The sequence below is a fragment of the Zootoca vivipara genome, chromosome 12 (genome assembly GCF_965207765.1).
Source record: "Zootoca vivipara chromosome 12, rZooViv2.hap1.1, whole genome shotgun sequence".
Classification (NCBI taxonomy): domain Eukaryota; kingdom Metazoa; phylum Chordata; class Lepidosauria; order Squamata; family Lacertidae; genus Zootoca; species Zootoca vivipara.
In genome coordinates this window covers 46,855,772-46,880,478 of record NC_142595.1, presented here as the reverse complement: position 1 = coordinate 46,880,478, position 24,707 = coordinate 46,855,772, and the positions used below count along the sequence as shown (strand labels likewise).

General features: G+C 40.7%; 2 protein-coding genes across 2 annotated transcripts; both read right to left on the bottom strand.

Annotated features, from left to right (window-relative positions):
- Positions 1-5,925: 5,925 nt before the first annotated feature.
- LOC118078108 (vomeronasal type-2 receptor 26-like) lies at positions 5,926-11,073 on the bottom strand. The gene is made up of 5 exons (XM_088655635.1): positions 10,783-11,073; positions 9,487-10,344; positions 9,008-9,235; positions 7,723-7,849; positions 5,926-6,827 (listed from the first exon to the last, which is right to left on the bottom strand). The coding sequence occupies exons 1-5, from the start codon at positions 11,071-11,073 to the stop codon at positions 5,926-5,928; spliced, it is 2,406 nt and encodes an 801-aa protein (XP_088511761.1).
- Positions 11,074-18,342: 7,269 nt separating this feature from the next.
- LOC118078126 (vomeronasal type-2 receptor 26-like) lies at positions 18,343-23,552 on the bottom strand. The gene is made up of 5 exons (XM_088655782.1): positions 23,262-23,552; positions 21,977-22,834; positions 21,598-21,825; positions 20,643-20,769; positions 18,343-19,244 (listed from the first exon to the last, which is right to left on the bottom strand). Exons 1-5 carry the CDS (start codon positions 23,550-23,552, stop codon positions 18,343-18,345), a joined length of 2,406 nt encoding a protein of 801 aa, XP_088511908.1.
- Between the last annotated feature and the right edge of the window lie 1,155 nt (positions 23,553-24,707).

Sequence of the window (24,707 nt, the reverse complement as noted above, 5' to 3'; positions counted from 1 at the left end):
AGTTCAAGGAAGATGGGAAGAGAAACGTTTTGGAATACAAATTCATGTCATTGAGGAATTTTAATTCAAACCAAAAAATGGAATTTTGAGTATTAGAATGACGGAAACATCCATATTGTGAATGCAAATAAGTGTAAGTAGCATGCTCTATGAGCTTTTTTTAAAGAAGATTTATCATTTATACCTCAAGCTAACTAAAGAAAAGCCTTTTTCTTATCAATCATAGCTTGGGAAAGGAATTAATCTCCCATCAACTTGCAGCTGCTGCAATCAGTTTAACAGACTCACAACACATACTACATTTTGTTAAAAATTCTAGATTTCTCTATTTCATTTATCAGCCAGTGCCAGGGGTGATTTCATAGAATAGTGAAATATATTGAACCAGATTTAGATCTCACGAAGCTATTCTCAAACCATAAGGTCAATATCTCACAAAGCAGACTTAAACATTGTCTGATTCATGGCACCTGTTCTAGGAAGATTAGACACTTGCAGATTAGGTGCCCCAAGAACATACACAGCAGTAACCCCTCAATCCCCCTCTTGCTGGTCCCTGTTGGTGGAATTAAAACCAGGCATACAGAGTCTCCCTCCATTTCTCCACATTGTTTTTCAAAATAGAAAGTATTATTATTATCACAGAGGGCAAAGTCATTATTTACTGACAGTCATTTTAGGAGAATACATAATACTAAGAAAAAAATACTGGAAGGATTAATCCCAAAAATGAAGGAGGACGGTGAGTCTCTTACTGTGGATTATCATCTAACAGATTCTGTGAAGGGTTTTTCTTGAATAAATCTTCAATGATGGAATAATAGAACTGAGAAGCAACCCCACCAATGATGAGGCCACCTGACTGGTACCACTCATGGGAAACAGGAAATGTATCAGTCTCAGGGCAGCTGGTAGCTGCTTTGCACACAACAGGAGGCAGCAGAAAAAGCAAAGTGAATGACCACAGCATCCTTGTAGACAAGCCTCTCTGGAAACCTGGGTGCTCCTTTCCCCCCCATAACCTGCAGAATGACTTCAGCAAACTAGATTGCATGATACCTGGCTCTGTCACTAGAGCACAAGAGAGATTGGCACACCTTATTTAAAAATCAAAGCAGTATAAACACATGCTTTGGGTGCTGGGTGAGATTTCCAACACTCAACACTCATATTTCAAGGCAGGCCAATAATATGATGAAAATACAAAATGGGAGAAAGAAATCTGGAAGCCATGGCTGCCTCTTGATACTATTCCTATCTCCTCATGGTACAGAGGCTCATTATTATAACCCCTTTCATGGCTTGTTTTTTGACAGTTTTCTTATGTCTGTGGTGTTGTGACCAGGTGGCCAGTGATTTGGATAATTGTATGGTGACTTAAAAACTTTTAAAAGGTTTTAGTTCCAATGAGGGTTCTTGTTGTTGTCGTTTTGCATCATGTTGAGTTCTGTGTTTATTCTCAAATCTGTCTACGTCCTGCCTCTGCCCCTTTGTGGCATGAAAAGTGGCAATTAGCTTGAAGTGTTCCATGGTAAGTGAAAATTTCAGCAGGAAAGTCAAAGTGAGCAGGAAAGTCAAAGAAAATTGAGTTCCCTGGCTGCCTCTTGCCACTACTCCTATCTCTTCATGGTACAGAGGTTCATTATTTTAATCCTTTTCCTGGCTGTTTATTGACAGTTTATTTATGCCTCAGGTGTTCTGATGAGGTGGAGAAATTATAGTGATTTGGATAACTGCATGGTGACATAACAACTTTTTAAAAGTTTTAGTTCCAATGAGGTGAGGTGTGGTGTTTCTTTTTCCTCCCCCATCATGCTGAGTTCTGAGTTTATTCTCAAATCTGTCTATGTGCTGCCTCTGCCCCTTGGTGGCACAAAAAGAGGCAATTAGTTGGAAGTCTTCCATGGTAAGTGAACACCAGCAGGAAAGTCAAAGTGAGTCTGTTTTGTTTTGTAACTCAAAGTAGCACACCTTGAATGAAAAGTGACTGTCCAACACTAGTTTTGCCACATGACTGGGCAGCTAATATTTCTCTACGTAATAAATATGTGGCAAGATCCAGATGTGCCATGTAGATGAGGAGTATTATTACTATTGTGACAATAACCATGAAATAAAGAGGTGTGACACAATTGAAGTAAGGGTGAAACATAGGGCTGTGTTTATTGAAATTGTACAAATTCTCTTCGGTGTAATTTTGCATGAACTCAGCTATTAACCATTCTTGCAAAGCACACACTGCCACCTAGAAGGGGTTGGATTTAACTTCCCCTACTTTCATCAGACCCACACCTAAGGGGGGGAGGGAGGCCTTGTTGACCCACCACTTCTTGGGGCCCCACAACTCTAAGAAGGTGCTACATGTGAGTTCCAAAGGTGATCTGACATTTCTCTTTAAAGGTAAGCAAGGTCTCAATGGGTGACCAAGATGCAGATTCCTACCCGGCAGATACCCCAGCACCAAGGAGAGCTACAAACTTGAGTAACAGAGATCAGGCACAAGACACAAGGTTTCAAAACACCAGTGCCTTTTGATGACTCATTTAACTGAGCTGAGACATGTAGGGTTTTCTCCTCCCTTCCCTGTTCTCATTCTTGAGGCTTTACTTTTGGAACAGGTATAAGGGAAATATTGTACTTCTAATTTAGGGACTCATGAGCCAATTTGCATGAGAGGAACGGTGAGTGTTCCTTCCCCTCTATTCCATCCACTACTGATTAAGTCCTGGAAGTTTACCTTTTGTCACCACCTTTGCCACAGTTCCTCACATTCCCTTCCTGAGAAAGTTACTTCAGGCAGAAGGAGCTGTCCTAAATCTTCTGCTGTGGTGACAACATATGGAAAGAATTCATTCAGTTTTTCTACAGTCTCTTTTTCCTCCTTTCACTTCATTGTCATTTAAAGGCCTAACTTTGGCAAAGGGTGTTTAAAGAGAGAACTGAAATCACTGGGTTAAAGCTGGCTGAAAGTCCAGAGGGAGCATTACTATCTTGAGAAGAGAAGACTCCCTGGAAAAGACCCTGATGATGGGAAATATTGAGGGCACAAGGAGAAGGGGACAGAGGACGAGATGGTTGGACAGTGTTCTCGAAGCTACGAACATGAGTTTGACCAAGCTGCAGGAGGCAGTGGAAGACAGGAGCGCCTGGTGTGCTCTGGTCCATGGGGTCACAAAGAGTTGGACACGACTAAACAACTAAACAACAACAACAAGCATTACTATCAATTATACGATGGGGTGGAAGGTACACAGGCTATGAAGGCCTTCCTCACAAGATATTACAGTTAGTAAGTGGAAGGGGCAAGGTGAATATAAAATGGAAGGATGGTACAAAGAGGTGTGGGATATAGTTATTAATGATAAATTAATATGTGCTATTAAGGTAAGATGGGGAATATGCAGGAGAAATGACTTTGTGGAGATATGGAGGGTTTTGTAGAATTTGTACTGTCAAAACAAGATGGGGTCAAACCATCACAGGAGGTGTTGAAGTTTTGGGAGGTTGGATAGTTACAATGGAATGGCCTGGGGGGTGGGGTGCACATTTTCATTCTTATTTATTTATTATTATTCCTTTGTCAAAAAAATATTAATTTTTTAAGAAAGAGAAAGAAGAAAGAGAAAGGCCTAACTGCCTTCCAACTGATCACCTGTTTCTTATACATTTAAATAATATTTTGTTGTTGGTCTGTGTGGTTTTTTCTCTCTTCAAAATCTTCTTTGAATTGTGCTTGCACTTCTTTTGCAAGATATGTTTCATTGGAAGCTCCTGCAGCCAATCCAAAGCCGCGGATGCCTCTGGGCCATAGCTGTCAACTTTCAGATTTGAAAATAAGGGATCAGCAGCCTCACCTGTCCCGGGGACAGTCTACGGCAGGCATCCCCAAACTGTGGCCCTCCAGATGTTTTGGCCTACAACTCCCATGATCCCTAGCTAACAGGACCAGTGGTCGGGGAAGATGGGAATCGTAGTCCAAAACATCCAGAGGGCCGATGTTTGGGGATGCCTGGTCTACGGTATATCTAACAATTCAGGATAGCAGCGGGAAACGGCGCTGGAATAAGGGAATTTTCAGGAAATAAGGGAAGGCTGACAGCTGTGGCTTGGAATAAGGGAGTTTCCCGCAAAAAAAGGGAGGGTTGACAGCTATGCTCTGGGCGACGCCCCTTCCTTCCCGCTGAGGCGGCCTTACGTCTTGTGACATGACAGGTTAGTTATTTGGCTGCAGTGTGTAGGTGTGTCACACGAACGGTCCCAACACACCTCCCCGGGCTGGAAAGGGGTTAGTTTTGTTAGGATCACCCTACTTGCGTGTAGGACTCTGGTAGAGACGCATGCCTGACTGGCATGTTCTTTCCCTCCTGGTCGGTCGGGAGCCTCAAAAGCTTTCTCCAGCCTGAACATCACAGCGACTGATACAAAGAGGCATTAGCACGTTTAGGAACAGCAGAACTCAGCAGAACAGCATTTTGGCTAATCTACTTTCTTTACATATAATACACTCAGAACGTTCTGATGAATCTTCTTCCTCTTTCTCATGAGACAGCAAAAAGAAAGAAACAAAGGACAATAGTCCCATATCACAGAACACAGTAATACAAAACTGTCTCCTGTCTCCATCACTTCCCACACTGTGGAATGAAAACATTCACTGTCATGTGATAGAAAACAATCCCATGACTGCAAACACAAGCCACACCCCATCCCAGATGCACTCCTGAATAAATTTTGGGACATGGCAAATGCTTAATTTAAATAAACTATGCACATTCCAGAGTGTGTTTTGTCCCCCCCCCCCCCAATCTTTTTAAATTAAAATTTAGTAACCAGACACAGGTTACATAGAAAAGGGGGGAAAAGAAAAAGATATCAGTTTTAAAAGAAAGGGGAGAGATAATAAGCTGTCACAAATGGCAATGAAGAAATACAGGATACAGCTATGTGATGTACTAAGTCAGGCATCCCCAAACTGTGGCCCTCCAGATGTTTTGGCCTATAACTCCCTTGATCCCTAGCTAACAGTGGTCAGGAAAGATGGGAATTGTAGTCCAAAACATCTGGAGGGCCGAAGTTTGGGGATGCCTGTACTAAGTCAATACTAAAAACATACCAAGAACAAAAATGTGTCTGTAATTAGAAAAGGTTTCATGATCTATATCGTAACAATTACAAATGTTTATTCCAAAAAAGAAATTTAAAAGTAATCTTGAACTGAACTGGTCTAAAGCCTTTTCATCATTATCATTATCATCATCATTTTATTTTGTTTATACCCCACCCATCATGCTGGGTTTCCCCAGCCACTCTGGACAGCTTACAGCATATCTAAAAAAATATAATAACCAAAGGAACACAAGGAAACAACAAAGAACCTGCACAAGCGACGCTGACAAACCCTCCCCCCACATATATTAAGAAAAATAGAAACATTGTCACCTGACTCCCCCATCTTCCCCCATCTACGTCTACCCCCCTCGTTCTTCCCAATGTCTCAACAAATGGAACCAATTTGTAAAAATGTTACGAGAGACATTGCATGTCTTTTTGTAAATCAAGAAAATCTTGAATTAAAAAACAAACCACCAAACATTAAAAACCTCCCGATAGAGGACCGCCTTCAGATGTTCAACTGTTGGGATATCTGAATCTGTGGTTCAAATAACAAGGTCTGGGTACTAACTACTCATGTTAGAATAAGAGATTTTTTATACAGAAAATTTTTCTAAACCTGCGTATAGAAAATATAAATGAACAAATGGCAAAAAAGTGATCTCAAGTACGTTTGCTACAGGAATATAGATAGATAGATAGATAGATAGAGAGAGAGAGAGATAGATAGATAGATAGATAGAGAGTATTTGGTCTTCAACTCTTAACTACCACATATATAAAATTTACCAGAGTGAAGGGAGAAAAAACTTTTTAATTCTTTTTTCTTATAAGTTGCTCCCTGTTGTTCAGTTCAGGTCTCAAAATGATGATGTAGCATTTAGGGGCAAATATGCAGCCCAATAACCCAGCACTGGAGGCCAAGATGGAGAAGATCTCCACAGCCACCATGTATTTTCCACTTGTGCTCAGGTAGGCTGGAAAAAAAGACAGCCAAACACTGCAAAAGAGCAACATGCTGAAGGTAATGAACTTGGCTTCATTAAAACTGTCAGGTAACTTGCGGGCTGCAAATGCGGCAACAAAGCTGGCAATGGCCAAGAGGAACATGTAGCCCAGGACACAATAGAACAGGGTGACTGAGCCTTCATTACATTGCACAGTGATTTCTTCTGTTAAAGAGTGCATGTCCAGTTCAGGGAATGGGGGAGATATCATCAACCACACAGTACAAATAGTTGATTGTATAAGAGAACAGGAAAAGACAATGGAATTTGTCAGTCTTTTACTCATCCACTTCCTCATGCTGGACCCTGGCTTGGTGGCCATGAAAGCTAGAACTACAGTGATAGTTTTAGCCAACACACAAGAAACGGCTACAGAGAAGATGATGCCAAAAGTTGGTTGCCGGAGGAGACAGGAGACTTTGCTAGGTTCACCCAGAAATAACAATGAAGAGAGGAAGCAGAGCAGGAGAGAGACAAGGAGAGAGTAGGTGAGGTCCCGGTTGTTGGCTTTGACTATGGGAGTGTCTCTGTACTTAATGAATATTCCTAGAACCAAAGCTGTGATGAGGAAGAAAGAAAGGGCAAATGATGCTAAACTGATACCCAAAGGTTCTTCATAAGAAAGGAAGGTCATCGTTTTCTCAATGCAGATAGTTTTGTTCTTGTTTGGATACTGAGCTTTTGGGCATCTGAAACAGTCATTCATATCTGAAAAAGAAACACAGTCAAATTTCAATATTGATTGAACAGAGCTTTGTCTTCTATGTGACTGCTTCACTGACATGTAATTAAACGTATTGGATCCATGTGTTTTAGTGTTCAGATATAAATGTTTTAATCTCACTTATTCTGAAAGCTATTACACTTTTCAACAGTATTTTGCCTTCCATACTACTTCTTTGCTGACATGAAATTCAACCTATTGGTTCCATTTGTCTCATTTTTCATACATGAGTGTTTTATACTCTGTGTACTTTTAGGCTTATTAAAATCATTTGCTTGCTAAATTGATAATATTTGTGTTGAAATCCTTCTAACTGTATTTCTTTTTTGGATAAGAACGTAAGAGTCAATGACCCATTTCAGCCAGCTTCCTGATTTCTCAGTCCCCAACTAGATTCCTATGGGAAGTCTGCAAACAGGAAAAGAATGAAACAGAAGCCCCCCCCCCCCGACTTACTAACAACTCATATTAGGAAGAATACAGCCTTTGAGCATGAAGGCCCAGAAAAAGCCATCAGAGGTCATAGCCATTGATAACATTATCCTCCATGAGTTTGTCTAAAAGGAGTTTTTCTTTAAAGGCTTCCAAGTGATTTCCACCCACTGCATCTTGTAGGAACAAATTCCATGGATAATCATGAACTTCACGAAGAAGTTAGTTTTCTTCTGCTTGTGCTGAATCATCCAGCACTCAACCTTCTTAAATGCCCCAAGCTCTAGTGTTCTGTTTATCCTATTCTCCCATGCATTGAAGAATTTTATTCATCTTTATCATGTTGCTCCTTACTTTTTGCTCTACAATACACCCCCCCCCAAATGCTACCGTCTAACCTTGCTAGTGTCCTTATAGGAAGAAAAATATGAGCGCTGCATGACTTACCATCCTGGTTTGAAATTTCCCCTTCTGAACATGGAGCACAGCCATAGCAGCAAAACTTTTCCCCTTCTTTCTTTTTCTTCTGATTGCCAGGGTGGCAGTGGTCGTTACACAGAGAAAGGGGAATCACCTATCAATAGCAGGAAAGGAGTTCAGAAGCTAGGAAAAACTAATTGTTTATTAGACTTCTATTACTGAATTTCACTACTCAGCAAATAAAGGTTTAATATGAAAGAGCTGCATTATGCAGGTGTGTCAACTATGAATCACATTATTTGGGATCCTCTCCAAACCTATGACAAACTTTGCAATCACTTTGCAACAACCCCCCCCCCTACATTTTGAGGTGTCGTGTCCCAAAATATTGTCAGACTTCCCCAACCAACATGGTACAGAACTAGTCAACCCCAAACCAATATTGTTCAATAGACACCAAACCTGTGCCAAAGTTTTGCATTAATGGATTTGGGTGACCGGTAGGGCACTAAGTTTGTCAGGTCAGCCACACAGTTCAAGGGCTGTCCAAAATGGTGAGTTTGTTCAGGAAAATGCTGCAAAACAACTGAAAAAAAGCTCACAAGAACTTCATTTTAACCCTGCCTGGAAATGCAGTGGATTGAACCTGGGACCTTTTGCAAGCAGTACCTTTTGTATCACTAAGTTCTTGTCTCCATACATTACCAAAAGAGGTTACAACATGGGTGCCTATGTAGTAATTTATTTATAGAGGTGAAACTCAGAAAATTAGAATATCATCGAAAAGTGCATTTATTTCAGTAATGCAACTTTTTTTTTTCATTTTTACAAATGCTTTCTTTTGGAAACTCCACAGTAATAAAACAAATTGTTACAATAATACAAAAATAAACACCACTATTACATTTCATTAATTATATTCCATTTATAATTGACCCTCCTAATGACAACTAATTACAATTACCACAAATAAAGGCTTGACATATCTTGCTTTGCATGTCACGCATCTATCTTATATATTGGTTTCACCTTTTAAGTTGCATTACTGAAATAAATGCACTTTTCGACAATATTCTAATTTTCCAAGTTTCACCTGTATACTCCAAGGTCTTGTTTTATGTATATGGAAGACATAGTTATACAAAAATGTATGGGGTTTTTTCCTTGGCATTTCTAAGTAGCATCAATTTTGAATGTGCTCGGCAGCCACATTTTTTCTAGGGCCATATCAGATAGAACCAACAGAATTTCCGAGACCTAAAGAACACGTCATGAGAACAGTGAGGCACAGAAAGATTTCTAGAATTCAGACCTGATTAAATCCTCTGTGCCATACAAGCATATCTTCATGAATGATGAATGCTTCTCCTTCAAGAGCATCAGGATCAACTTGTCCAACTTTCATTTGAAGGAAGGACTTGTTTGGGAATGTGATCATGTTCATGATATCAAATCCACCTCTCATTTCCCTTTTATCATTAAAGGACATTGTTTCTCCTGCTGAGTTGTTCAAGGAAATCCCTTGCAGAAAATGGTGCAGCTGATTCAAAAAGGGGAAAGAAGGAAAATGTATATTATGAAGACCAAGCAGCAACAATTGGCTATATTCAAAAAGCAGATGGAAAAGATCAGGTGATAACATTTTGTGATTATGATCCTTTCCTGTACATTTAGTATTAACAGAATTTTTGAATATACAGGAAAGGATAATAATCACAAAATGTTATCATTTGATGTCTGGCCTCGTGCTGATTGACTCACTGAAATAATATATTGTTTGCAACATGTTACCTGCCAAGGCTGCAGATCTTGAAGTTCAAACCTTTTGTCTCCTGCCAGTGCTCTGTGCTTGGATTTGTATGAATAAATAGCATGCAAAGCATGAGCCACAACAAAGACAGCATTGTAGATACTGTAGCTGTGGCCAGTCATGCCCATTTCAAACAGATGGCCAGGAAGACCCTCTAACTTCTCCTCCCCTGTACATGTTTCAGTATCTTGCATGACCAGATCTGGAAATGGACAGTCAAATGCTTGCTCCCAGAAGTCCTTGAGAAAACCATCGCCTGGATTCCAGTAAGGTTTTACCATCTGAAGAAATTCATGGAACGTGAGAAGCTCATTTGAGTGAATGGTGAAGGAAATGGCTCCTTGAAAGAGCTCAAGATCCCAAGACTTTTGAAAACTCAATAATACAAAATCAATTTGTGTTGTCATGATCCACACCTTTCTAAATGATGCGCTTTCCTTATTTTCAGGATCTCGTAGATACATAACAGATCTCAGCCAGGTCAATGTCAGAGAATCTCCATAGACAATGAATGCATTGGCTTTGTCATTTGTGAGACCCACATAATACCTATCAAGCATCTCAAAAATTTCGCCCACCAAATCAAAACGAGCTATTTTTTCCATTCTTTGTGTGAAGGCTGAGCAGATCCCATGCTGGTAGAGCAATTGCTCCAGGGCCTGCAAGAAATTTTCTCCTCCGTCATCATCCGTAACAAAGAGTCCAACCCATGTCCATCCAAAATGCTGAAGCAAATTGATGATCGCCATGTACTGATGAGCTTCATTGGGCACCATGCGGTAAAAGGAAAGGAAGTGATCTATATCACTCTCCTCTTGGGGAAATGAGCCATATGCAAGCTAATAGGAAATGAACAGACATTATGAGTATTATACAGAACCTCTCAAGCCCTGCAGTTCCCCAGTACTGGAAAAAAATTAGGGCCCTTTAATCAGTTATACAGGCTCTCCAAGGGGGCATAGTCTATGGTCAGCTTTGTAAATCTTCTGGTCAAGCTGGCTTCTTGCAGAGACAATGTCTCTTGTAGTTAATGTGTGAACTGTGTATTGGTGTTGGAAGTGTCCAAGGTGCTGCCCGCTGCCTGCTTGACTCAGACTTGCACTGGTGTAGCAATCTCTACTGATAGGGAGTAATCTACGTTTTTTATTAAGATTCCATCTTGTAATGCTTCATCGTCAGTCATATTCACTTTCTGAATCTCAAAATCACGTTCAGAATGATAAGAGAAGAGTGTGATTTGTGCAACAAACATTCATGTCCCTACTCTTAAAACCCACCTGTGGAATCTTGTAGAGGCTTAAGGTATCAGCCATATGGAAGGAGGTATCAGAGCTAAGTCCTCCAATGATGGCAATGAGGTTTTTCCGCGAGTCACATTTGTAGTTGGGAGCAAATCTATGCATTTTAAAGAGCAGTTCCAGGGTGTTATGAAAGGTGATCCTTGCATCATAATAGCTGTCGTAGATGTGGAACCCCAGTGTGACATTGGGCAAGATGTTGGGGTTCTCATTTATCACTTTCACTGCAAATGCCAAGGCAAGGATGTGCTGGTAGAATTTTGTTATCATGCTGCAAATGGGGTTAGTTTAAGATTTCAGAGGAGAGTTTTACAATGCAACAAATAGATAAAACAAATTGCCATTTTTGTCTCAAACTGATACATATTGAACTATAACCTTGTTATCTTTTTTGTGCTTCTAAAATAATGAATATCGAACTCTATTACTCATCATGCCATTTCTATATGTCTTTTCTATATTTCTTTTCTATATTTCTTTTACCATCTTTTAGTTAGAGTTATAGTTACCATCCTTATACAAGGAAGTTTCTGGTACAGTATTCATTTATACTGTGCATGCAAATAAGTGCAAGTAGCATGCTCTAAGAGCTTTCTTTTTTTAAAGAAGATTTATCATTTATACCTCATGCTAACTATATATATCTATAATTATCAATCATGGCTTGGGAAAGGAATTAATCTCCCATCAACTTGCAGCTGCTACAATCAGTTTAACAGACTCACAACACATACCACATTTTGTTAAAAATTCTAGATTTCTCTCTTTCACTTATCAGGCAGTGCCAGGGGTGACTTCATAGAATAATGAAATATAATGAATGATAAATATTGAAACAGATTTAGATCTCACAAAGCAATTCTCAAACCATAAGGTCAATATCTCACAAAGCAGACTTAAACATTGTCTGATTCATGGCACCTGTTCTAGGAAGATTAGACACTTGCAGATTAGGTGCCCCAAGAACATACACAGCAGTAACCCCTCCATCCCCCTCTTGCTGGTCCGTTGGTGGAATTAAAACAAGGCCATCGAAGTCTCCCTCCCCTTCTCCACATTGTTTTTCTAAATAGAAAGTATTATTATTATCACAGAGAGCAAAGTCACTATTTATTGCCAGTCATTTTAGGAGAATAAAATAATTCTTAAAAAAAAATACTGAAAGGATTAATCCCAAAAATGAAGGAGGAGGGTGAATCTCTTACTGTGGATTATCATCAAACAGATTCTGTGAAGGGTTTTTCTTGAATAAATCTTCAATGATGGAATAATAGAACTGAGAGGCAACCCCACCAATGACGAGGCCACCTGACTGGTACCACTCATGGGGAACAGGAAATGTATCAGTCTCAGGGCAGCTGGTAGCTGCTTTGCACACAACAGGAGGCAGCAGAAAAAGCAAAGTGAATGACCACAGCATCCTTGTAGTCAAGCCTCTCTGCAAACTTGGGTGCTCTTTGCCTATCAGAACCTGCAGAATGACTTAAGCAAACTAGATTGCATGATACCTGGCTCTGTCGATAGAGCACAACAAGAGAGATTGGCACGTCTTATTTAAAAATCAAAGCAGTATAAACACATGCTTTGGGTGCTAGGTGAGATTTCCAACACTCAACACTCAACACTCAACACTCATATTTCAAGGCAGGCCAACAATATGATGAAAATACAAAATGGGAGAAAGAAAATTGGGAGCCCTGGTTGCCTCTTGATACTATTCCTATCTCCTCATGGTACAGAGGTTCATTATTATAACCCCTTTCACGGCTGTTTTTTGACACTTTTCTTATGCCTGTGGTGTTGTGACCAGGTGGACAAATTATAGTGATTTAGATAATTGTACAGTGACTTAATAACTTTTAAAAAGTTTTACTTCCAATGAGGGTTGTTGTTGTTGTTTTGCATCATGTTGAGTACTGTGTTTATTCTCAAATCTGTCTATGTCCTGCCTCTGCCCCTTTGTGGCACAAAAAGTGGCAATTAGCTTGAAGTGTTCCATGGTAAGTGAAAACATCAGCAGGAAAGTCAAAGTGAGCCTGTTTTGGTTTGTGACTGAAAGCAGCAAATCTTGAATGAAAAGTGACTGTCCAACACTAGTTTTGCCACATGACTGGGCAGATATTATTTCTCTGTGTAACAAATGTGTGGCAAAATCCCCCCATCAAGATTATAATATTGTGAAAATAGCCATGAAATAAAGAGTTGTGACACAATTGAAGTAAGGGTGAAACATGGGACTGTGTTTATTGAAATTCAGTGTGATTTTGCTTGAACTCAGCTGTTAATCATTCTGGCAAAGCACACACTGCCACCTCAAAGGGGTTGGATTTAATTTCCCCTACTTCCATCAGTCCCACACCTAAGCGGGGAGAGGGAGGCCTTGTTGACCCACCGCTTCCTGGGGCCCCACAACTCTAAGAAAGTGCTACATGTAAGTTCCAAAGGTGATCTGTACTCAACGTATAGGCCCCAGAACCCAAAGGAAAATAATTGGGTTAGACATTTCTTTTTAAAGGTATCTAAGAGCACTCATCAAATATTCACCTGCAAAAATACTGCCCACATCAGCCCCATTTTGATGGAGTGTATCCACTGGGTTTAGACCGCCCCAAAATCCTTCCCAATGTCATTTCTGCCAGGAGGGAGGACCAACTGTTGTCCAACTTCTGCCACACCAACCTGTTCCCACAGCCAATCCTGAAGGGCTGAGCAAATATCTCCCAACCAAATGCCATTGCCACTTCCTGACAGGTGATTTTGATTCAGATGAAACAAGTTCACAAGCTCAAATTTAATAGGCGGTAACAAATTTCCAGGCCTTTCTTTGTAAATGCAACCTGTGCCGCTGCCTTGGAGCTTTTGTGGAGCTCACACTCCCCACCAATAGTGTTGCTGCAACCAAGATGATCAGGTGATTCACACTTCCAGGTGGCTGTCAGAAAACCAAACTATGCCTTTTGAAATGGCTAAGTCTAAGTCAACAGCCTTCTGAGTACACAGGTAATTCTCAGGTAGATGAATGACCAGCAAGTCAGGTGGCCAGAAGCATCGAATGTGTTTGGAAAGCCAAAGCCATTAAAAGTGTTTGGAAAGGCAAATCATATGAAAATGGCTTTAAAAAATATCTGATCCAGGAGATCAGGAGAGCTTTCTACTTGGCTGCCAAATGAAAGATAATGTAAGGAAAATAACTGATAGAATATTTGGAGGCCAGGAATGATAAGCAAGCAGAACTAATGTTTATAGATGCAGAGAAGGCCTTTGGTAATGTGTCCTGAATGTTTAGGGGGGAAATGACAGAAATGATGAATTTTAGAGAATCATTTTGGAGGGGAATAGATGCAATGCACTCAGGATAACTGGCTATGCTGATAGTGAACAATGTGATAACAGAAAAATGTAAAATTGTAAAAGGTACAAGACAGGGATGTCCCCTGTCCCCATTACTGTTTATATCAGTCTTAGAAATACTGGTGAGATGTGTAAGATCAGATGATGAAATAAAAGGTATTACGGTTGGGAAACAAGGCATGTAAACTGATAGCCTTTGTGTACTATTTGGTGATAACAATAGAAAATCTGTTAGTTAAGCGTACTGAGTGTTTAGGACAGAATTTTTGGAGTTGGGCTGGGTAGCGGGATATAAGTTAAATAAAAAGAAAACCAAAATGTTGGTAAAAAATATGGCAGAACACAAAAAAAGGAATCACAATAAAAACAGAACTATCAATAGAAAAAGGGGTGAAATATTTGGGGGTATGGCTGACAGCAAAAAATTATAAATATTTTCAAGGATAACTATATTGCCACTTGGAAAGAAATAAAGAGAAATCTGGAGTTATGGGGGAGGATGAATTCATCCCTGTGGGGGAGGATATCAGTAATAAAAAGGAATGCATTGCCAAGAATGTTATTTTTATTCCTGACGGTCCCAGTAGTCAGTGGAGCAGGACACTTCAAACAATGGCAGAAAGATATTCCTAAATTTATCTGTCAGGGGAAGAAATCGAGACTAAAATATAAATTGCTAAGAGATACTAAGGAAAGTGCTGGCTTCTCCCTGCCAGTTTTTAAATTATATTATGAGGTGTCCTGTCTTTGTGACACAAATACTGTGTGACACAATTCACTTGAATAAGTTTTTTTTAATAATTTACATTCTTTATAACCACGCTTTCACCCAGGGACATCCAATAGATTACAAAACAGATTACAAAAAGATGCTCCTTCAGGTATACTGGACCAAGGCCATTTAGGGCTTTAAAGGTCAGCACCAACACTTTGAATTGTGCTCGGAAATGAACTGGGAGCCAATGTTATTTTTTTCAGGACCGGTGTTATATGGTCTCGGCCACCACCCCCGGTCACTAGTCACATTCTGGATTAGTTGTAGTTTCCAGGTCACCTTCAAAGGTAGCCCCACGTAGAGCGCATTGCGTGCTGCCCTGGGCGGCAGGCTGGGCGAGGGGGGGGGGCAGCAGGCTGGATGGGGGTAACCACCTCTGATGGCCGCCACCACCGCTGTGAGTGCCCCTCACCGCCCACATGGAGGTGAGGCCGGAGTGCGCTGCGGAAAGAGCTCTGGCGGCATCTCAGCCCGGCTCCTCCATGGCGTCTCCTCCCTGCCGGAGGAGCCACCTTCCGCCAGCAGTGCAGCCCTCGCCTGCCTCCATGATGGCCCTGAAGAAAGCCAGGCAGCGGGCAAGCAGGACCAGCCCCTGCGGAGCCAGTGCAAACTGGCTGTGAGGAGAACTGCCTCGAGCACGGTAAGGACGGGCGGAGGGAGGGCCAGAGGGAGAGGGAGAGGCCTGCCGGACGCCGCCGGACGCTGCCTGCTGTGGCACCGTGGCACCACGTCATATTAGGGCGTGTTGAATTTTCCATCTTTAAAAATCCTGATTTGAGGGGTGTTAAAAAGTTGTGATATGATGAGGTAATTTGAAATATATTTTGGTTACTTGTAAATATTTAGGTCTTGCTCGGTAAATCTCTATGTGAAAAGTTCCTACTTTTTAACATTTTTTTTAAAAAAATCTGTCATTTAAACGTATAGGTTATTCTCCAGTTTTCATGAAAACAGATAAGTGCCTAAAATTGATTACAAGATACAGTGGTACCTTGCAAGATGAAAATAATTCGTTCTGCGAGTTGCTTTGTATAGGTGAAGCATGGTTAAAAATTTTCCTGGTTTACCCGGTCTACCTATTTAGTTAATGCGTTCCTATTCATCTTGTGAAGCGCGGTCATAGGAAACTTCGTCTTGCGAGACGCCTTGCGCAACGCAAAACGCTTTCATCTTGTGAGTTTTTTGTTGCATGAGGCATTTGTCTTGTGGGGTACCACTGTATTGTAGTTCTCTTATATATGTATTTTAGTTATCTGTACTATTAATATTAATATTATACAACAGTATGTGATATCTTTTTTGCTTTCTACCACCAGTCCACCTACTGAGGTCGTTGGGGTTTCAAAGCCGAAATGCTCTGACAAGTAGATTTATTGTCTATCCGAGATAGACAGAATGGGGTGGCATGAGGACATCTAACCAGCCCTAGCAATTGTCTTCTGTGTTGCATTGGAGACTGGGGGCTGGTGTCTTGCTTGAATATGTTACAGAGCATCTCTGGTACCAGAACAATTGTGTGGTCATCAAAGGAGCTGGGATCCTCACCCACCAACATCATTTTATTATTATTATTACACACACACACACACACACACACACACACACACACACACTATATTCAGCAGAGAATTGTGTCCCTTTGTTGCTCACTCCCACCCTTTGCAAACAGAATTTTATTCCCATGAAGGAGAAAAGCATGTTTTCTTTGAAGAATAGCTATGATGATTAACACGCTAATGAAGTCTATGCAGAGGACTGGATAAACTTTTTGGAGGTGTTAAAAATACACTGTAAAGTAGAGCTACCAAAGTTCAGTCGAGTGACGGTCTTTCCTTATTGGATAAATTGGGGGTGCAAAAACAGCATTCTGATAGTGTAGGATTAAGGCTGTTGGACAGGCACCCAATCTTAATAGAAGGATTGCCACATTTTAAGAAAGACAAGATTTTAGTTCCTTCAATAGTAGCATAGATAATAAGCATTATGGTAACCCTTCTATCACAGTGATGGAAGGATGGAAATACTATATATTCTCCTGCTTCAGAACCATTAAATGAACAGAAGTCTTGACCTGCATGGAATATGGTTTCTCTAAGTCTGATACCATCTTTGGGAGTATCAAGAGCAGGCCTTTAGATTCTATAGGAATCAAATTTTTACAGTGTACACTTCTTTTGAAGAGCATGATCCAGGGGGCTTCTGCCAGTGGCTCTCCTGCTCAGATGTGGGCCCTCAGCAAATACATCATCATGTGACACCAGCCCTTGAAGTTGTTCATTTATTTTTCTTTTTTTCTTTTTTTACTATAATACGACGTTATAAGATAAAGTAATGATATGTTGTTACAGCTGGAAACAAAATTTCTTTATATTTTCGCTTGTATAAAATGATTAAAAACTTCAACTTCGCTTCAAAATGCGAGTTTTTGGCTTTTTTTTAGTGTATTTCAAACAGATCTCAATTTACCAAGCTAATCACCAACCCACCATAAAAACAATTGCAGATTTGGATTCCTCATGTGCAATAACATATTTTTAGAACCCCTCATTGAGCAAATTCGCAAAAAAATATAATTCCGTCCTTAAATGACATGCCCTAGCATCATATCCCTCCTGTGCACGCTTGGGGGGGTGCCTTTGGGTTTGCCGCCCCAGGCGGCCAGGGGACTAGCTATGCCGCTGTCCGCAGGCAGGTAGTGTTTCAGCCTGCGTACCAGATGGAGCTGGCAGAGAGCTGCCCTGGATAGAGAATTGACCTGTGCCTCCATGGACAGCTGTGAGTCCAAAATGACTCCCAGGCTTCACACCTGGTCCTTCAGGGGAAGAGTTACCCCATTCAGGACCAGGGAGTCCTCCATACCTGCCCGCCTCCTGTTCCCCAAGAACAGTACTCCTGTCTTGACAGGATTCAACCTCAATCTGTTAGCTGCCACCCATCCTCCAACCGCCTCCAGACACTCACACAGGACCTTCACTGCCTTCACTGGTGATAGTCCCTAAATGATCGATATAGAAACTCAGGAATGGCTAGTCAGAGCCACATAGTAATGATCACAAACCTCTTCACACATGGAGTTTCTTGGGTAGACTGAAGGGGAACAAAATTTTGATTACCTAGTTTGTTCCAAGGTGAGGTAAGCCTGGCAGAACAGCTTATTCTATGGTATTAATGCATTAATTCAATAATTAGACTTAATTCATGCACTAATTAGACTTAAGCATGTTGTTGGTTATATGACTCTGGTTATCCAAAAAAGAGAAGCGGAATGGAGCAGCAATAGAAAGGATGCACCAAGACAGATCGCTTTAAACACATAATAGTAATAATAGACAGAAAAATAAAATTTTGCTTTCAACCCTTGCCTTTAAGATATTTAATATTTAGCAGAATGAAGTAAGACCAAAAGAAATTATTTAATTATTTATTCGTATAAGTTGTTCCCTGTTGTTCAGTTCAGGCCTCAGAATAATGATGTAGCATTTAGGGGCAAAGATGCAACACAGTAACCCACCCCCAGAGGCCAAGACGGAGAAGATCTCCACAGCCACCATGCCTTTTCCACTTGTGCTCAGGTAGGCTGGAATAAAAGACAGCCAAACACTGCAAAAGAGCAACATGCTGAATGTGATGAACTTGGCTTCATTAAAGCTGTCAGGTAACTTCCGGGCCGCGAATGCAGCAATGAAGCTGACAATGGCCAGCAGGCCCATATAGCCCAAGACACTATAAAACATGGTGACTGAGCCTTCATTACATTGCACAATGATTTCTTCTGTGGACGAGTGCATGTCCAGATCAGGGAATGGGGGAGATGTCATCAACCACACAGCACAAGTAGCTGATTGAATAAGAGAACAGGAAATTACAACTGAGTAGGCCAGTCTTTTCCCTACCCACTTCCTCATGCTTGACCCGGGCTTGGTGGCCATGAAAGCAAGAACTACAGTGACAGTTTTGGCCAGCACACAAGAAACGGCCATTGAGAAGATGATGCCAAATGTTGGTTGCCGGAGGAGACAGGAGACTTTGCTAGGTTCACCCAGAAATAACAATGAAGAGAGGAAGCAGAGCAGGAGAGAGACAAGGAGAGAGTAGGTGAGGTCCCGGTTGTTGGCTTTGACTATGGGAGTGTCTTTGTGCTTAATGAATATTCCTAGCACCAAAGCTGTGATGAGGAAGAAAGAAAGGGAAACTGCTGCTAAAGTAATTCCTAAAGGCTCTTCATAAGAAAGGAAGGTCATTGTTCTCTCAGTGCAGATAGTTTTGTCCTTGTTTGGATACTGAGTTTTGGGGCATCTGAAGCAGTCATTCATATCTGAAAAATAAAAAAGGTCAAATTTCGATACTGTTTGAACAATTTTTTGTCTTCTTCACTGCCATGAAATTACACCTATTGGATCCTTGTGTTTTAGTGTTCAGATATAAATGTTTTGATCTCACTTATTCTGAATGCTAGGGACACAGGTGGCGCTGTGGGTTAAACGACAGAGCCTAGGGCTTGCCGATCAGAAGGTTGGTGGTTCAAATCCCTGCAACGGGGTAAGCTCCCGTTGTTCGGTCCCAGTTCCTGCCAACCTAGCAGTTTGAAAGCACGTCAAAATGCCAGTAGATAAATAGGTACCGCTACAGCAGGAAGGTAAAAAGGGACCCAGGTGGCGCTGTGGTTAAACCACTGAGCCTAGGGCTTGCTGATCAGAAGGTCGGCGGTTCGAATCCCTGTGATGGGGTGAGCTCCCATTGCTTGGTCCCAGCTCCTGCCAACCTAGCAGTTCGAAAGCACGTCAAAATGCAAGTAGATAAATAGGAACCGCTACAGCGGGAAGGTAAACGGCGTTTCCATGTGCTGCTCTGGTTCGCCAGAAGCAGCTTTGTCATGCTGGCCACATGACCTGGAAGCTGTCTTCGGACAAACGCCGGCTCCCTCGGCCAATAATGCGAGATGAGCACGCAACCCCAGAGTCGGTCACGACTGGACCTAATGGTCAGGGGTCCCTTTACCTTTACAGCAGGAAGGTAAATGGCGTTTCCGTGTACTGCTCTGGTTCGCCAGAAGCGGCTTTGTCATGCTGGCCACATGACCTGGAAGCTGTACGCCAGCTCCCTCGGCCAATAATGTGAGATGAGCGCCGCAACCCCAGAGTCGGTCACGACTGGACCTAATGGACAGAGGTCCCTTTACCTTTAAAGCCAAGTGATGTTCTGGAAGCCTTCTTTTTCCATGTAATTTATAAAGACAGCCCACTCTCTCCTTGTTCTTTCTTTTGAGTGATTTCTTATTAGGTCCGTTAATTTGGCAAGTTCTAAATATTCACTTATTTTTAAGAGCCATTCTTCTTTTGTTGGGATTGTATTACATTTCCAATGTTTCACTATCACGATCCTTGCGGCCATGATTGCGTATAGAAAGACTCTTTTCTTTTCCTTTGAAATGTCCTTTGTGCAAATTCCTAATAAAAATAATTCTGGTTTTTTAAAGTATGTATTTCTAAATATGTTTTTTTAAAATTTCTTCATAAATCATGTCCCGGAATTTTTAAATTTTGGGACACGTCCACCACATGTGGAAAAGACTCCCCTATTTTTTTATTACATTTCCAGCATTTCTTACTAATCTTTTTATTCATTTTAGCCAATTTTGCTGGAGTCATAGACCACCGGTTCATCATTTTAAGGAAATTTTCTTTAATTGTGTAACAGGCGCTGCATGACTTACCATCCTGGTTTGAAATTTCCCCTTCTGGACATGGAACACAGCCATAGCAACAAAACTTTTCCCCTTCTATCTTTTCCTTCTGATTCCCAGGGTGACAGTGGTCATTACACAGAGAAAGGGGAATCACCTATCCATAGCAGAAAAGTCTTTTAGGAGATCAGAGAAACTAATTGTTTATTTGATTTCTATTAATGAGGTTCAGCACTCAGCAAAAAAAGGTTTAATATAAAAGAGCTGTACTATGAATTCCATTATTTGGGGTCCCCTCCAAACCTATGACAAGCTTTGCAATCATTTTGCATCAAACCCCCCCCCCAATTTTGAGGTACCCCAAAATAGTGTCTGACTTTCTCAACTTGTTGCTATACTGATCAACCCAAATCCAATATTGTCCCCAATTCTTTCCAAACCTGTGCCAAAGTTTTGCATTTGTGTAATGGGGTGACTGGTAGGGCCCCGAGTTTGGCAGATCAGCCACACAATTTGAGGCTCACCAAAATGCAGTTTGTTCTGCAAAATGCTGCAGGTTAATTGAAAAACGTCTTAGCAGGAATTCCTTTAGCCCCTCCTGGAGGTGCAAGGGATTGAACCTGGAACCTTTTGCAAGCAATACGTGTTCTGTTACTCAGCTATTGTCTACATGCAATAAGAAAAGAGGTTACCAAATGGGCGCATATGTAGTAATTACATTGATGTGCCCCAGAAGCTTAGCTTTATGTATATGGAAGGTACAGTAAGTATAAATCAAAAAATTTCTTCTGCAAAAATGTAGGCTACCCCCCCCCCCAAATTTTAGCATTTCAAAACAGCATCAATTTTGAATGTGCTACGCAGCCACATTTTTCCTAGGCCCTATCAAATAGAAACAACAGTTCTCAATAAAATGGAATTTTCTGACACCAAAAGAAAACGTCATAAGAACAGTGAAGAACAGAATGATTCCTAGGATTCAGACCTGATTAAAACCTCTATGCCACACAATCATATCTTCATGAAAAATGAATGTTTCTCCTTCAAGAGCATCAGGATCAACTCGTCCAACTTTCATTTGAAGGAAGGACTTGTTTGGAAATGTGATCATGTTTGTGATGTCAAATCCACCTCTCATTTCCCTTTTTTCATTAAAGGACATTGTTTCTCCTGCTGAGTTGTTAAATGAAATGCCTTGCAGAAAATAGTGGAGCTAATTCAAAGAGAAAAAGGGAAAAGAAGGAACATATATAAAAATGCAGACCAAGACTAAACAATGAACTATTTTCATAAATCTTATCTCTTGATGTCTGGCCTTCGAGTAATTGACTCACTGAAATAATATATTGTTTGCAACATGTTACCTGCCAAGGCTGCAGATCTTGAAGTTCAAACCTTTTGTCTCCTGCCATTGCTCTGTGCTTTGATCTGTATGTATGAATTGCATGCAAAGCATGAGCCACAACAAAGACAGCATTGTAGATACTGTAGCTGTGGCCAGTCATGCCCATTTCAAACAGATGGCCAGGAAGACCCTCTAACTTCTCCTCCCCTGTACTTGTTTCAGTATCTTGCATGAGCAGATCTGGAAATGTACAGTCAAATGCTTGCTCCCAGAAGTCCTTGAGAAAACCATCGCCTGGATTCCAGTAAGGTTTTACGATCTGAAGAAATTCATGGAACTCGAGAAGCTCATTTGAGTGAATGGTGAAGGATATGGCACCTTGAAAGAGATCAAGATCCCAAGACCTTTGATAACTCAATAGTATGAAGTCAATTTGTGTTGTCATGATCCACACTTTTCTAAATGTTGAGCTTTCCTTATTTTCAGGATCTCGTAGAAATATAACAGATCTCAGCCAGCTCAATGTCAGAGAATCTCCATAGACGATGAATGCATTGGCTTTGTCATTTGTGAGACCCACATAATACCTATCAAGCATCTCAAAAAGTCCGCCCAACATATCAAAACGACCAATTTTTTCCATTCTTTGTGTGAAAGCTGAGCAGATCCCATGCTGGTAGAGCAATTGCTCCAGGGCCTGCAAGAAATTTTCTCCTCCGTCATCATCTGTAACAAAGAGTCCAACCCATGTCCATCCAAAATGCTGGAGTAAATTGATTATTGCCATGTACTGATGAGCTTCATTGGACACCATGCGGTAAAAGGAAAGGAAGTGATCTATATCACTCTCCTCTTGGGGAAATGAGCCATATGCAAGCTAAAAGGAAAAGAACAGACATTATGAGTATCATACAGAACCTCTCAAGCCCTGCAGTTTCCCAGTACTGGAAAATAAATTAGGGCCCTTTAATCAGTTTTACAGGCTCTCCAAGGGGGCATGGTCTATGGTCAGCTTTTCAAATCTTCAGGTCAAGCTGGCTCCATGCAGAGACAATGTCTCTTGCAGTTGATGTGTGAACTGGGTGGTGGTGGTGCAAGTGTCCAAGGTGCTGCCTGCTGCCTGCTAGACTCAGACCTTCACTGGTGTAGCAGTCATTACTTGGTAAGGAGTAATCTACATTCCATCTTGTAATGCTTCATCGTCAGTCATATTCACTTTCTGAATCTCAAAATCACGTTCAGAATGATAAGAGAAGAGTGTGATTTGTGCAACAAACATTCATGTCCCTATTTATAAAACCTACCTGTGGAATCTTGTAGAGGCTTAAGGTATCAGCCATATGGAAGGAGGTATCAGAGCTAAGTCCTCCGATGATGGCTATGAGGTTTTTCTGCGAGTCACATTTGTAGTTGGGAGCAAATCTATGCATTTTAAAGAGCAGGTCCAGGGTGTTACGAAAGGTGATCCTTGCATCATAATAGCTGTCGTAGATGTGGAACCCCAGTGTGACATTGGGCAAGATGTTGGGGTTCTCATTTATCACTTTCACTGCAAATGCCAAGGCAAGGATGTGCTGGTAGAATTTTGTTATCATGCTGCAAATGAGGTTAGTTTAAAATTTCAGAGAATTCTACAATGCAACAAATAGATAAAACAAATTGCCAATTCTGTTTCAAACAGATACATATTGAACTATAACCTTGTTATATTTTTTGTGCTTCTAAAATAATAAATATCAAACTCTATCGCCTAAATAAAATGAGTTACAGGTAGGTAGCCGTGTTGGTCTGAGTCGAAGCAAAATAAAAAAATTCCTTCAGTAGCACCTTAAAGACCAACTAAGTTTATATTTTGGTATGAGCTTTCATGTGCATGCACACTTCTTCAGATACACCAATAAAATGAATTACTCATTATGCCATTTCTATATTACTCTTATCATCTTTTAGTTAGTCCTTGTGTGATCTTTAATATTCGTTCCCCCCCCAAAAAAGACTACAATAATGTGCACCTCTTTCTCTTTGTACTCAAACTGGCCATGGAGGTGACTATTCAATGCATCTAGCCCAGGTTATTTACCATCTTTATACAAGGGAGTTTCTGGTACAGTTTTCATTTATAGGATTGCACTATGCATTTGCTTTAAAAACAGTTTCCAGTTAAATAAACAAGTTAAAATAAGACAAGTTAATGATTACTTTAAAAGCTCTTAACCACTACACCACACTGGCTCTCAAGAAGTCACCTCTTAGATTGCTATGTAATACAGGTATAGAAAAATGGAGTGAAATGTTTTCTCTTCATCACAATTTTAATGTTCTTTCCGTCACCACTATCAAATATGTTGAATTCTAAAACCTCATAGAAGACTAAACTAACTCCTCCAGACTTATCTTCACTTCTCTATCACTATACCATGGTCAGAAATGCACACAGAATCTTTTGCTCTATATTTCATTCATTGAATGGTTGTGATGTTAAGCCACAGAATCTCCACAGGGTTCAATGATTTTTGAAGCTTGCAGGAAGATGGAAAGAGAAACGTTTTTGAATACAAATTCATGTCACTGAAGAATTTTAATTCAAACTAAAAATGGAATTTTGAGTAATAGAAGGAAACATCCATATTGTGCATGCAAATAAGTGCAAGTAGCATGCTCTATGAGCTTTTTTTAAAGAAGATTTATCATTTATACTTCAAGCTAACTAAAGAACTAAAGAAAAGCTCATACCTTTTTCTTATCAATCA